We start from the raw sequence: 14,124 nt of genomic DNA, 5'->3' as shown, positions 1-14,124 counted from the left end.
CGTCGATAGCTGCAAATAGTCTCGGGAGTATGGACGAATACTATCAACGGGGTAGTTATGGAAAATTCATCAACCCCAGCAATTCAGCAATTCAATTTGGCTCTCATGATGATCGACAGGAGTTCTCGACGGCCCGACGCAAGGAGTCGATTCAATTCACTCCCCTTTCACCTCCTATAAACAGGTATACAACCCCCATCGCGTCAGCATTCTTGAGCGAAGCCTTTCTTTCCCAATTGCAATCACCACCATGAAGAATCTGGGATAAGGTTTCTACCCATGCCTTTGCGAGGCGTCCAGGATGAATGAACAGCTCTGGTTAAGCACAGATCCCCCCGAGGCGGTTGCTGGCTGGCTGCATGTACCATCGCCCTGTGATACTATTGTATTGCCAACTGCGACATGCAGGATCCACCGTTCAGCTGCGGCAGCCAAATGACTTGTTCGATCCTCTGGCAGACGTTGATAAATAGCGGCCATCCTCGCGCCCAGGAGCTCCATCTTTTGTGACAACTATCCTCAACCTCGCCCATCCCCATCATGCTCCTCTCGCGCGCCCTCCTGGTGCTGAGCACCCTGCTTCCTGCCACCGTCCTGTCGCAGATGCATGTAAGTATCCTAGAGTCACACGATGCTCTCTCTCTCTCAATCTAACATTGTGACAGGAACCCGTCTTTCCCTCCAGGTGTCAACCCGATCCCTGTGAAGGCATCACCTTCCGAAACGACTCATTCATCTGTGGAGACTCACGTCTGGGGCCCGTTGTCCCGCCCAAAAAGTTCCCTCTTCGCAATGAGCTACGCACCTATGCGCCTTTTGGCTCGCTTTGCCCCGCCGAGTTCCTCGATCGATGGGCGACGGATGTCGCGCCCAATGGTACATACACCTATCCCCCTTCCAGTGGTTTTGTGGTGGACGCGGATAACGAACCCATCATCGGCAATGTCACCCTCCCCGTCGGCATGAAGGTTGATCGCTTTGGATCGGAGTATGGCTCATTCCTGGCGCCGCTCGGGGCCCCGTACATCCAGCGGGCCTTGCCCCCGAGTAACCTCAACACGTACGACGGGAACTACCCGTACAACTACCATGTGTACCAAGTGACCAAGGAGTTCCTCGTCGGTCTGGGTCCGATCGCCCCTTGGTTTGAGCAGCCGGGCATGGGGACGCAGTTTGTGACGTACACTAATGTGATGGGGTTGATCAATGGAGGGTTTCTGAGACGGCTGGATGAGAGCGAGTATGACGAGAAGGTGGAATATTCCAATTCGTATACCCCGGGGCCCAATCAGGATTGATTGAGATTGTTGGGACGTTTCAAAATGAAAGTACATACATACTTGGGCTATCTCTAATCCAACTAAAGACATATCTTCTTAGTGCAGCTTGGCCCTGGTTCCAGGCAGACATCGAGCATGTACACTTGGTCGACTGAGATGCTCACTTTGGTGTACTAATACATCACTGGATGCATTCGATCAATCAAATAGCAATTGGGATGCCCAAATGGCATAATGCGAGGCCGCGGAGCATCATAACATTGATTTATCTTTGCGCATCATCACATCCGCCGCCAGGATGGTGCAATCACGCATCTAGCTCACCTCATAGCGAAGCGCGCATCTACATCCAAAAATCTACACCCAAAGAGATGCGATAACGGATTCAGAAACTCGGCATCATGCGATGGTGTCATATTCTGAATCATGGCGATGCTGTCAACCCCGCAAAACACACATAGTTTATACCCAGTATCGGTGATTACGAGTTAAGCACATCATATGGCGAATTCAGTATATCTAAGATATCGACGCGAAAGGACACGGGTATTCGGCATCAATGGGGTACATATAAATATTCTACTCTTGACCCCCCGAGACACATATCCACGCCACCATCACTGACTCACTCACCGACCACAACAAAGCAAGACACTATGGCTCCAACCCTCGAAGAATCCTCCCATGTGGTCCCTATCACGATTCCGTCCAAGGCCGCTCAGGGACCATCGACCCTCCAGCGGGAGCCCCTCAAGTTGTCTGGGGTCCTCGATCAGTTCGAATCTTTCGACGTGACCCCGGTCATCGGAAAGGAGTTTCCCACAGTCAACCTCAAAGAATGGCTTCAAGCTCCTAACTCGGACGAGTTGTTGAGGGACCTGGCCATCACCAGTATGCATATGCACTCCCTCCTCGTAGAAATGTTTCCATGCTGATCAAACTGGTAGTTTCCCAACGGGGTGTGGTGTTCTTCCGGAAGCAAGACGACCTGGACAACGATTCCCAGAAAGAACTTATCCAGCGTCTGGGCCAGTTGGCCGGCAAGCCCGCAACATCCGGCTTGCACATCCACCCCGTCACCAACGCGGGTCGTGAGCATGGCGGCAAGGACGATGAGATCAGTGTCATCAGTTCCGAACAGCGCAAGAAGCTGTACAAAGGCCGGTATGTCAGTGGACAAAGTCTCAAAGGCGGCTGGCACAGCGATATCACCTTTGAGCCTGTTCCTAGCGATTATGCCGTGCTCCGTCTAACCAAGCTGCCCAAGACTGGAGGAGGTAGGCTGATCCTCACGTATTTCATCGTCATGAGGTGTACTAATTGTGACAGACACCCTGTGGGCCAGTGGATACGAAGTCTTCGACCGCATCTCCGAACCATATCAACGGTTCCTGGAATCCCTGGCAGCCACATACGCCCAGCCCGGATTCAACCAGAGCGCCAAGGACAACAACTTCGAGCTCTATAGCGGGCCGCGTGGTGCCCCAGAGAATGTCGGGACTGAGCTCCGGGCGGAGCATCCTGTCATCCGTACCAATCCTGTGACCGGATGGAAGAGCGTGTTTGCCGTTGGGGCTCATGTCGAGAAGATCAATGGAGTCGCGGAGGAGGAGAGTAAACACCTCCTGAACTGGTTCGTGACGTTGATCGTCGAGAACCATGACCTGCAAGTCCGGCACAAATGGAACAATCCAAATGATCTGGGTAAGGCTCCCTCTCTTCTCGCTCGTTATTCCTGCTGATCCATCGTATAGCTATCTGGGATAACCGCAGTGTATACCACACTGCGACAAATGACTATGATCCGTTTGGAGAAGAAAGAGAAGGACAGAGGGCTGTGAGTCTGGGAGAGCGACCCTACCTCGATCCCAACAGCAAATCCCGGCGACAGGCTTTGGGGCAGGCTTAGGCGTTGGGGGGGAGAACCTACCTTAGAGATAGCGAAGGTTTCTCATTCAGTTGCAAAGCGTTCCTTGTTGAATCCTCTTCCGGTACCTATTCGGTTCATCGATGCGCTGTAATTGATTCTCATATCTGACACTTTACCAGTCTATGGTCTGGTTGGTCACTTTATTGCAGGCATATTGGCTATGTGGGTGTGTAGACCATTTGAAAATGGTGAGGTCTTCGTCTGCTGTCCTCAAAACTCGATAAATGGCCAAGTGCCTTAGTGCCTTAGTGCCTTAGTGCCTTGGTTTCTGAGGAAGACCCTATACCAACCACGTGACGCGGGTGGTCTTCGCTGCCAACCACCGAAACAAGTGAAACAACAGCATCAACGTCAACTCCATAGTCTGTGCTTGGATCACCATTCAATAATGTTTATATTTCTCGATTACTGTATCCTCATTCATTGGTCTATTCCCTGAACCTCGTTTTTCTCGAAAGTACACCAGCACCATCGCAAGCATCTCCATGCACTGCGGGGTTGTCCATGCATGGCATTAACAAGTCAACGACTTGAACACAAAATGGCGCAGATCGTCAGCGACCCGACAAGTGACAATACTAAATCAGGAGCCAAGATGCCAACCGGACAGCTCGATGATTCGATCCACTCAAGTCGACCGAGGCGTTGATCCTGTTGCTGCCGTTACGCACTACGTTAGGGGCTTAGCTATTATCGTCCAAGTGACTTTCTCAGCCTCGTCGGCCTGCACCAAAATAAAATCCCTGCGTTGCTCCGGTCGGCCTCATCGACAGAGCGCTGTGCGCTTCGCTTTGAGAATGTGTTCACAGTATGGACCTCCATTTTGAGAATCTGCCAGATGCCGACCATCCAGACTTCTCCAATCTCATTCACCGTAAGTCTATGGCGTGTTGCCCAAGCGTGCTGAGTGTTTACCAACAACCACAGCCTCACGGAACCCTATCACACGGCAGCTGTCATACAGTGCTGCACGGATCTCTCCGAATGACTTGTCGTCGCGTCGACATGCTCCATACGTGTCGTTCGGCGACAATGGTGTCACCGCCAGTGGAGGCGCGTACGGCGCACTCATGCGACTCTGCCGCTACATTGACCGGCCCGACCTTCGCTCGAAAATGATCGGACTTGAATTCAACGATGAGGCGGAGGCATGGTATGTCTACTGGCGGGCAGCACAATTTCTGCAAGACGCGCCACTGCCGAAGAGCGGGTTTGGGCTGCGAATTCTGACTCCTCTCCCACAAGAGTCGCCGAAGCTGGATTTCCTTGGTGATCGATGGCCGGTGATCACCTATCGCACAGGCGGTTTTCGAGTGACAGTGACGTTGTCGTGCCAGAACCATATTGTGGTGCAGCATACCAGTATACGGAATGAATCATCCTCCCTGGGCCAGTTGGAGTTGCTTCTCGACCCGAACTTCAGAATTCAGGATTTGGATTATATGGAGAAAAGGGAAAACCTACCGGCGCGCTATAGGAAAGGGCCACACGGCTATGGAATCATAGCAATCGAGGACAATCCGGATTTGAAGCCCGATGCGGAGCGTATCTGCGTCCTAGTTGGACTCCTCAGGGATGGTATCGTCCAAAGACTGGACTTTGAGTATGCTGCCGAAAATTCAGAGGATGCAATGGACGGGGCCCATGTGCGACCAATCAACTTCAGTGAGCAACTAAAGGAAAATACTTCCCTTGAGCTTACTGCAGTATTCAAGTTGCAAACCACCACGCTTATGGCCGATTGGAAAAACTTCATCCTGACCAGCTCCGAGCTGGATTTCGATTTCGACCAGGATCACACCCTCGAGACTGCCAAGTCACCATTTTTGGCAGACGAGGACTTGAGCTGGCATTTTCGTCGAAATCTGCAGCACATTCTATCGGTGTGTAGCGTCCCAATCAAGACTCCGACTATTGTGGAGAGCCCTGCATCCCCTGCTTCCGCGAGTGGTGCCCACGGCCCTATGATCACGCTGAACACACCCGACGATCAAGATTATATCCTCCATGGCAGCGTTGAAGCCGAGGTTGACGCTAAGGATATGGGCGCCGTAGCCCTGACTTGCGGAGATTTTGGTGACCACCTGGTCAGCGTATCAGGGACTTAGTAAGCGTCCAAATCATTCGGGCGATCTGTGGGAGCCGATGACTTATTCAAATTACAGTTTTGCATTTTCTTTCATGTTAAGGATGTACGATCGCCTGCCTCGTGCACCCGCCACGCGGCAGCGCATCCACGCAACGTGCAGGGGCCACCTCAAGTGGCTGTCCTTGCTTGATCCCAGTCGGGCATCCGTCTCGAATTTCTGGGTAGACGGCACCGTCACTGGCCACTCCGGCGCGACAGATCTGCCACCAAACAGCCCTGCCAACATGCCGAGCCATATCATGAAAGCGACAGAATACCTGAAGATTTTCGATCGAAGGACAGAGTTGATCTTCGTCTGTGGCTGGTTGGGGCCCTTCATCGTGGAGTGGTTTCAGCAGCTCAGCAAAACAAAGAACCGCCTGACACCTACATGGCAACACCTGGACAGCTCCGAGATTCCTTTCTATCGCCTAAGTGATCACGTGTGGATTTGGAGAGCCCTACAGGAGATTGAGGATTTGATCGAAAAAGTGGAAAAGGCGCAGAAAATGATGCCCAACCTGACACTGACGACATTCCTGCGGGTGAAAGAACATTTGCCCAGTAAAGGGACACGAAGGCTACATACCGGAGCGACACTGAACTGCACTGCTGAAGAGATCAGAAAGCAGACTCTGCGACGCTTCACCTTGGATAATGATATACTGAGGGAGAGAATGCTCAGTGTCACCCGTAGCGCCCGTGAAACTCGCTTTTTGTTACACTCTCGAGACACCATCCTGTATTACGGGCTCGAATGGGGTTTTTTCAAAGGGGAGGAAGAAATGTGGCAACAGCTTATTGAGGCGCAAACCCGACATGACGAGCTCGCCAACGATGAGACTCAATGGGACAATCCTCTCCGATACGGATTGGCGATGGAAATGGCCGTTCATGAGCACAAGCTTGACCGATATTTTGAGCCCCAGGATATGCTTGAGCATGCTAAGCGCGTTATTCTGGACTCTTCATCCGAGAATGGTCTTTTCCCCGGTCAGATTGATGGCTTCAGCAAGGACCCAGCGCTCTTCGACAGAGAAATATTTCGCGATTTCTACTTCCATGTGGGTTTTGAACTTCCTTATATCCTGTTCCGAGTCGCCCTTCGAGCAGACTCCGCAACGTGGGATGCCGAAACGGCGCCGTATGAGACACCAGCTTGGACCAAACCGGAGAACAACCCAGCTTCAGGGGGGTTCGCCCAACACCAACGTACAGGCACTCAGGCGCCCCGGCCCACCGGGCTAAGAAGAAGAATACCTGAGATGCTTCCAATGGATACCACCAACAGTGTTCTGGATGGATGGGCGAATATTGCACCAGATGGGCGGTTTTATCAGGCCCAGAGAAGTCTCAAGCGGCAAAATCCGTACGGCAGATTAGTTGACTTAAGTAACATTGTCGAGGTAACTGAAGAATGGCTGTACAAGTATCCAGACTTTGTCGATTTTGAGCCCCCGAAGGATGAGAAAGAATTGAAGGAGATCATGGATGCTTCACCTCCAAACATACAAGAGGGAATGTTTGATCCAAATGAGCTCCGCTGGGATGACTCGAGGATCGGTGGGCGTTATAGCATCTTGGTTGATGTCAGAAAGGGGCGAAAACAACGCAAGTGGTCCCAAGAGGAGAAGTCTATCCGCGAGAGTTACGATTCGTCTCTATATCTGTGGCATCATCTTCTGCTTGGACGAAACGCGCAGGATAGTAAGAAGCGGCTCATTTACCTCAGATCTGCGGATCATGTCCGGGCCATGATGTGTTATATTGCCTCCCCCGATTCGGATCGCTCCCATGTTGCCCATTTCTTCGACCGGCATGCCAAGATCGACGTGCACTTTTACGATGATACCGCCGTAGCCGTCAATAGTTGGGTGACTGAAGTTCATTTCCGCTTCTACCAGGCAGTGCAGGGTGAGGTGGCAGCGTCCCCGTCGTCGATCAGACATCTTAAATCACAGACTTGCCGTGTACTGGGACGCGAGGCGCGCATTGTCGACGCCGTCATCGGATTTCGTATTGTTGGTGATTTCTTTGACCGATACTGGACTTGCCATGTGATAGATCACTTCGCCGACTCCGACGAGCAGTCGATTACGAAGGAGCAGTTCGACTCTGGTACTCATTGGCAGCAACGGAAAGTTTTGGAACTTGTCCTCTTCGACCGCATTCTACACACTGTGTGCACCAGCATCGATGGCATTCTGAGAGCTGTGGAAATGGGCCCGACGGATAAATCCGATGCGGGCGACATGTATTTTTCAAAGGACAGTTTTGAAGATCGGCGTCCTGAGGACTTACGGGAATGTTTTCAGGTGCTGATGATTCTCAAAAACAATCTTGCTAGCCTCCACGGCCTGATTGATCAATGGATGCATCGAGAGAGCCTCCAGGGTCGGGAGAGGCCTCGATGGACCCGGAACGATGAGCAGAAATACCGGAAGGCCATCAAACAAAATCTAACCTCCCTGGAGGCTCATGTCCGTGATTTGAATGCGAAGGATGCGCGGATCGAGTTCCTGATCACGTTAGTGAACAACGCACAGGAAGCCATTCGGTCGAACAAGTCGCTCAAGGAGGCGGAGAATATCACTCTGTTCACCTACGTCACGGTGTTTTTCCTACCCGTCGGGCTGGCCGTCAGTGTCTTCAGCATGGATCAACCCCCCGAGCGCGATGTGCTGGTCTCGATGGTGATCACGGCTATCATAGCGTTGGTCGTCACTGTGGCTGTGCTGTGGTGTGTACTCAGCCATCTGGTTCCTGTGTATGTGGGGCGTGCCTGGCAGCTAGTTCAAGGCGGACGGCCATGGCATCTGGGTGGGAACAATGCTTCGCTCGTAGATTTGGACAAACACAGCACCCGTGGAACAACTAGGTCCAAATGGTCGCAGTCCTCGTTTTATCCGCGTTCAAGATACACAGCCTCCCGGGAGGCGATTGATGATCTCGAACGAGGGGATGTGGGAGGCTCACTCCGGACAAATCGCTCAAAAAGCGAGAACGGGGTCGCAGTTGAGATTGATGGCGATTCTCATTCTCAGGTGGACAAGCGATGAAGGGAACTGCTGCTGCTGCTGCTGCTGATAATGATGATAATGATGATTGATGAATGTTTGGTTGCTGCCTGGACTGTACTGTAGATCACGTGAACCATGGAAATACATGACAAATTGACAATACCCTGCTCCTTCCTATTTAAGATCCTGCATGGCGAACATCCTTGTCGCTCGCTTATCGATCGGCCCCTCAGCCTCCCCGCGCTATAGGCGCCGTCAACAGAAGGCGCGCTCATCGCCCACTTTTTCGTCTTCATCTTCATTGACATCTTCAGAATTCCAATTGCGATTATCATCATCATCTTGTCCTTCATCTCCTTAGATCCTCATCAAAAATGTCCAGGCTCTCTGACAACCGCCTCCTCTGCTTCGATGTCTATGGCACCCTTGTCGACTGGGAATCCGGTCTAGAAGCCGCCTTGAAACCCCTCCTGGAAAAGGGCAATGCCCATGTATCGCGGGCTGAGATTCTCAAGATGTTTGAGGAGCTGGAGCACGAACAGCAGACCCTGACGCCAGACATGCCGTACTATCAAGTTCTCGCCTCAGTCCACCCTAAGATCGCTCAGCGTCTTTCTCTGCCACCGCCGACGGAGGAGGAGAGCGTGAAGTTCGGCGAGAGTGTGGGCACGTGGCCTGCCTTCCCCGATACCGTCGAGGCTCTGAAGCGGTTGTCCAAGCACTTCAAACTGGTTGTGTTGTCCAACGTGGATCGCGAGTCGTTTGCAAAGACCAATGCCGGCAGTCTGGAGGGGATCCATTTCGACCGCATCATCACCGCGCAGGATATCGGCTCCTACAAACCCGACCTGCGCAATTTCGAGTATATGTTGAAGACGGTGCAATCGGAGCTGGGTGTGGAGAAAGAGCAAGTGCTCTCAACGGCCCAGAGTCAGTTCCATGACCATCGGCCAGCCTCGAAAGTCGGCATCAAATCTGTCTGGATTCAGAGACAAGGGTCGATCATTGGCAACGTCAGCGATCCCATCTACAACTGGAGATTTGATACTCTGGGTGATATGGCAACTGCTGTGGAGGGTGGTCAGTAGGCCAATTTTTCGTGATCTGCTTCTGGGTATCACAGGAATATATATATTATATTGTTGTGAAGATGAGTAGAAGGCCACGACTTGGACAATGGAGAGTTTTTGTCAATCTAGGCTGTTGTTAGCGTTACAGGAAAATATATTACATCTTCTTCTCGTGTGCTCTAGCGTAGATCAGAGAAAGATACATATATGTAAAATGTCCATCCTTGTCCACTTAGTCTGCATTTCGGCACTTCGTTTACCACTTCACGTACTAATATGCTTCCTTACATTATTCTAATGCAAACTGACCAAGACACAGACATAACTCGAGCTGGAGTATCTATATGATATAAGCAAAGTTCATTGCCAGTGTGCAACTACTAGTATACATCCGGCGGCCACAGTTCGGACGAATCTCGGGCCAAGTACACCATAATAGACTGACAACGTTGATTCTTTGGCTCCAACTGCTGCACTGATTCCGGCTAAAGAGTGCTACATTTATCCTGACCTCACTTCTAGAATTTCTAGACTCCACTCTATACCACGGTAGGGTGGTGACTTTCGGCATTCCCCGGGTTCGAGTCGGCTGGGGAGTGGGTACCCAAGACCTTAATGCCTCCCGGATGATCGGGGATGAATTCATTCGCTCTCTAACCAATTCTCTATGGAAACATCGTATCAAGTATTCCGTGACATAGAGTTCTGCTGAATACGCTGTATTCGCTGCTGGAGGATTTGATAGATCACGGGGTAATGGACGTCAATTGACGGAAACTGACATGCTGACAAGATATGAATTGCCTCTAATATTGCTGCCGATTCCATAGAGTATATCTCAACGGCTCTAAAATAAACCCTCTTCCATTTTCCCGTCTTCCGCTCGTACATCTAACTACAGGTTGGCAGTCTTGGGAACGGCGCCATCATGGTGGTCCACCTGTTCCACCTTCTCGGCCATCTTCTCCTCACTTGATTCGTGGTCCTCACCTAGGAGAGCCAACAACCCAATCTCACGTTCAATACGCCGCTTGAGCGCTTCATCTTCGGCCGCCACGCCTCCCGAGCCGAACAATTCGTCCATTTCCTCCAGAGTGCGACCCTTGGTCTCTGGAACGAAGAACCAGACGTATAGGACACCAATGGTGGTGACAGCGCCGAAGAAGATGAAGGTACCGTAGTCAGACGCTGAGATGAAGGGGGAAGTAGACAGACCGACGGCAAAATTGTTCAGCTGGATAAGTTAGTTGATTTCGCCGAAGCCTCAGTGATATCAAAGAAAGCTCACCCAGTTGCTGCTTCCACCAATACTAACACCCTTGGCACGCATGCTCAGGGGGAAGACCTCGGACACGACAATCCATGCCACAGGACCTGTCTTGTTAGTCAATGGACTCCATGCGACGTGGAGGATACGCACCCCAAGCATAAGCGAAGTTGATAATGAAGATCCAGACAAACACCACGGCAACCCAGCCCGCTGCCTTATGGTTCTCAAAATCCCCCGAGTACGAGCCGATGATTCCCGCGACGATGAAGTGGCAGACAGCCATGCCGATACCACCGGCAATAAGAATTTTCTTACGACCGATATTGTCGACCCAGATAACGGCGGGGATGGTGAAAACAAACTCGAAGATACCAGCGACACCAGTTGCAAGGAGAGAGGTGGTGTTGCCGCCAAGCTGCAGCCCTTTGAAGATTTGAGGCCTGAATTTGGTCAGTTGACCGATAGTCAATAAACTCGCGAATGGCTTACGCATAATAATTGATTCTGGAGTGTGTTAGTATTATGTCTGTTTGAACCCAACGGAAGACTTACGCATTGATACCGTTCCACTGCTGGAAGACCATGATCATGCACTGCTTGGATTAGTAACGTGAATGCTAGGAGCTGAGCATACTTACAGCCACAGTCGTCCGCTTGAACAAGGACTTGTCAGTGACGAGAGACAAATAATCGTTCACGCCAATCATGAAGCGGCTCTTGAACGAGCCATCTTGGTAATTTGGATACTTCCTGCGGGCAACCTCATCCTCAAACACGCGTAGAGCCTTGATCTCGAGATATTCAATGCGAACGGAGATGTCGTCGACGCTAGCATCCCGCAGACGAGCCAGAGTCTGAAGGCATTCCTCGTCTCGTCCCTTGTTCATCAGATGTCGCGGGGACTGGGGCATAAAGAGAATCATCCCGGCCGCCAGAGCAAGAGCCGGAATCACCTGAATGCAGACGGGGATCTCCCAAGCAGCAATCGACTGTCCAACACCGGTTCCTCCAATATAATTGGTTCCATAACCGATCTAGAATATTAGAATGGCACATTACTCTGGGGAAATCATCGACATACCCAAAAGCTGACCATGATGCCAAATGTAATCGAGAGTTGCTGCACAGCAACAAGAGAACCGCGAATTTCCGGTGGTGCCTGAATCCTGTCAGCATCCGACGTGGGTTCGTGGGGCTTCTCACCTACCAGTTCCGCATTATACAAAGGCACAATCATACTCAGATTACCCACACCCAAACCGGTGACGAACCGACCCGCATAGACATATCCGGGATCCTTGGTGCATGCCTGGACAATAACACCAACACAAAATACAACCACAGCGATGACCACAGTGACCCGCCGCCCGGTGGCATCAGCTAGGTAGCCATTGATCAGAGTTCCAAGCCAGGCACCGAGTTCGAGAATGGCCGTCAACATTCCTTGTTTGACTCCCGTATTCTGGGCGTATCCCTGGGTCTGGAAAGTGTGAGTGATGTCCATGAAACATAGCTGAGGGCGTATATACCGCTTCGATGAATGAGTGCATCGTGAGGATCTGAGCGAACATTCCCTGGTTGTCTGATACAAGTCAGTATGGTAAGTGTTTATTTCAAAGTTAAGAGTACCTACATCCATAGACCAGTCCACCTAACGAAGCAAACAATGCAATACCAAAAGTCTTCTTGCTGCTGAGCAGACCACGCCAGCCAACTTTACCACTAGTCAGCTCGGCTCGCTTGGCCGAGATGCCTTGGGATGCCATGCCACCAGCCATGTTGACTGAGCAGAGACGAATAATCCACGAGCGAGTATGCAGAACGGATCAAGAATGACGGTCGGGAAAAGGACCACAGTCAGAGGAGGGGACTCGGGCAAGGCCTCCGACTTATATAAGAAAACCACTTCCAATCGGAATCTTCGGCATTTAGAAAGCAGGCATGGAAGTGAAAATGCTTGCTTGCCCCAAGTAAAATCTAGTCACAACTCACGACAGCCGATGTGCATTAACCCCCCTCGCCGTGCGTCTCTGTTGATGCAATACGGCATCCGGAACATGATCCACAGGGATTTACCCTCAACCAATAGAGGCGGATATAGCTGATGGGGCCGAATCCACGCTTTTCCCCAGGGGCATTTATCCCCGTGGGGGGGTCAGAGTGGCGGCCTGGAGGGTGGTCCTCTGGTTATCTGGGTCGGAACCACTCAGTTGATCCTGGCGTCTTGGATTTAAAATCCACGCAACAAGAAAAAAAAGAGGAAAGAAAAAAAAAAGCCTCATGACCTCGTATCTTCACTTCAAATAGACCACTTGAAACATCTTCATTCTTCTGAAGGCCGCTAAGCTTCGTGGTGGCGAAGACAAGGCGCCATGGCGCTGCTGGCTCCCTGGGGTTTATTGCGAAGGAACTAACAGACAAGACGGAGAAAGTCTACCAATCGCTTAGTGCAACGAGCGTGCGAATCATGCGGGATAACCAAGAGCGACGCTCTACTACCTGGTTCGGTTCAGATCAGATCCGGGGATGAATCCACGACGGAGCCAAAAAGACTCCCTTTAGCCGGAATTCAGCCAGAATTCTGCTCACATCAGCGGGTTTTCTTGAGAACGTATCGGTCAATAGTCGGAAACTGGTTATCAGCAGCCATGACGTTTGTTGCGTGATTTATTTGTGATTGTGAGAGCGAGTCAGGTTTCTAGAAGAAGAAAGCATGAGTCGGACATCAATATGTTGCCGATGAAATATGATAGGATCACGTGGCGTGGAGTTGCCAACAACATCTTCCAGCTGCGAATAACTTCGGCTGTCTCTCACTACCTTTGATAAGGCCCCCCGGGGCAAAATAGATGTCACTCCCGTCGGTTTGCTCCTGTGATACTTCCGTGAGAACTGAAGCCACTCTTTTCGATGACTGGAAGCTCAAGCTATTCGTTCCGTTTTAACTATAAATAAGTAATAAACTGCACAAGATGACGGAAAAGGCTTAGGTATCCTGGGCTAGTGATAGCGTCAGTGCCTCGTTGATGTCACTTCTCTAGGGACTATCAGACGGGAGTATCTAAGGGGCTTTCCAACCCTTGATGAGCAATTGCTTAGGCCTACTGCGAGTCAGTTAGGAGCCCCCGAAACCCGAAAACCAGCAGGGACATATATGTCTTGAACACCCAAATAGTGAAGTGGACAGTGTGATATGTTGGCATTAGTGGCAGCTTTATGTCCATGGAAGATAGCGATCAACAGAAGATGTCGGAGATTTTTCACTCATATTCACCATCACCAAAGCACACCCAATGACACCAACTATCTATTTTTGCACAACCCATCGCCAAATTCTGCTTCTGAAAGACTCGCTTCATAGCATAATTATCCTTGCTTTGTCAATTTGTGTTGCAATGGGCCGTTTATTGGCAGCCAGTGATGGCC

The 14,124-nt window shown here is 51.0% G+C and overlaps 5 protein-coding genes across 5 annotated transcripts, besides 2 other annotated features; 4 read left to right on the top strand and 1 right to left on the bottom strand.

Annotated features, from left to right (window-relative positions):
- Positions 1-540: 540 nt before the first annotated feature.
- ACLA_087590 (TNT domain-containing protein) lies at positions 541-1,298 on the top strand (the record flags this gene model as incomplete). Its single annotated transcript, XM_001268478.1, has 2 exons — positions 541-609; positions 666-1,298. The coding sequence occupies 2 exons, from the start codon at positions 541-543 to the stop codon at positions 1,296-1,298; spliced, it is 702 nt and encodes a 233-aa protein (XP_001268479.1).
- A 638-nt stretch (positions 1,299-1,936) lies between these two features.
- ACLA_087580 (TauD/TfdA dioxygenase family protein) lies at positions 1,937-3,189 on the top strand (the record flags this gene model as incomplete). Its single annotated transcript, XM_001268477.1, has 4 exons — positions 1,937-2,171; positions 2,228-2,557; positions 2,610-2,984; positions 3,035-3,189. The coding sequence occupies 4 exons, from the start codon at positions 1,937-1,939 to the stop codon at positions 3,187-3,189; spliced, it is 1,095 nt and encodes a 364-aa protein (XP_001268478.1).
- Positions 3,190-3,442: 253 nt separating this feature from the next.
- Positions 3,443-3,473: a microsatellite.
- A 547-nt stretch (positions 3,474-4,020) lies between these two features.
- Positions 4,021-8,397, top strand: ACLA_087570 (uncharacterized protein; the record flags this gene model as incomplete). The annotated part of the gene is made up of 3 exons (XM_001268476.1): positions 4,021-4,084; positions 4,138-5,317; positions 5,376-8,397. 3 exons carry the CDS (start codon positions 4,021-4,023, stop codon positions 8,395-8,397), a joined length of 4,266 nt encoding a protein of 1,421 aa, XP_001268477.1.
- Positions 8,398-8,403: 6 nt separating this feature from the next.
- Positions 8,404-8,424: a microsatellite.
- Positions 8,425-8,732: 308 nt separating this feature from the next.
- On the top strand, positions 8,733-9,446 carry ACLA_087560 (putative haloalkanoic acid dehalogenase; the record flags this gene model as incomplete). The annotated part of the gene is made up of 1 exon (XM_001268475.1): positions 8,733-9,446. The coding sequence occupies one exon, from the start codon at positions 8,733-8,735 to the stop codon at positions 9,444-9,446; it is 714 nt and encodes a 237-aa protein (XP_001268476.1).
- An 877-nt stretch (positions 9,447-10,323) lies between these two features.
- Positions 10,324-12,476, bottom strand: ACLA_087550 (putative MFS monosaccharide transporter; the record flags this gene model as incomplete). The annotated part of the gene is made up of 9 exons (XM_001268474.1): positions 10,324-10,662; positions 10,717-10,802; positions 10,849-11,138; positions 11,251-11,291; positions 11,337-11,732; positions 11,780-11,857; positions 11,906-12,178; positions 12,228-12,280; positions 12,332-12,476. 9 exons carry the CDS (start codon positions 12,474-12,476, stop codon positions 10,324-10,326), a joined length of 1,701 nt encoding a protein of 566 aa, XP_001268475.1.
- Between the last annotated feature and the right edge of the window lie 1,648 nt (positions 12,477-14,124).

Source organism: Aspergillus clavatus, genomic scaffold, assembly GCF_000002715.2.
Source record: "Aspergillus clavatus NRRL 1 1099423829806 genomic scaffold, whole genome shotgun sequence".
Classification (NCBI taxonomy): Eukaryota; Fungi; Ascomycota; class Eurotiomycetes; order Eurotiales; family Aspergillaceae; genus Aspergillus; species Aspergillus clavatus.
The sequence above is the reverse complement of the archived record's forward strand: the minus strand, read 5'-3'. Positions and strand labels throughout refer to the sequence as shown.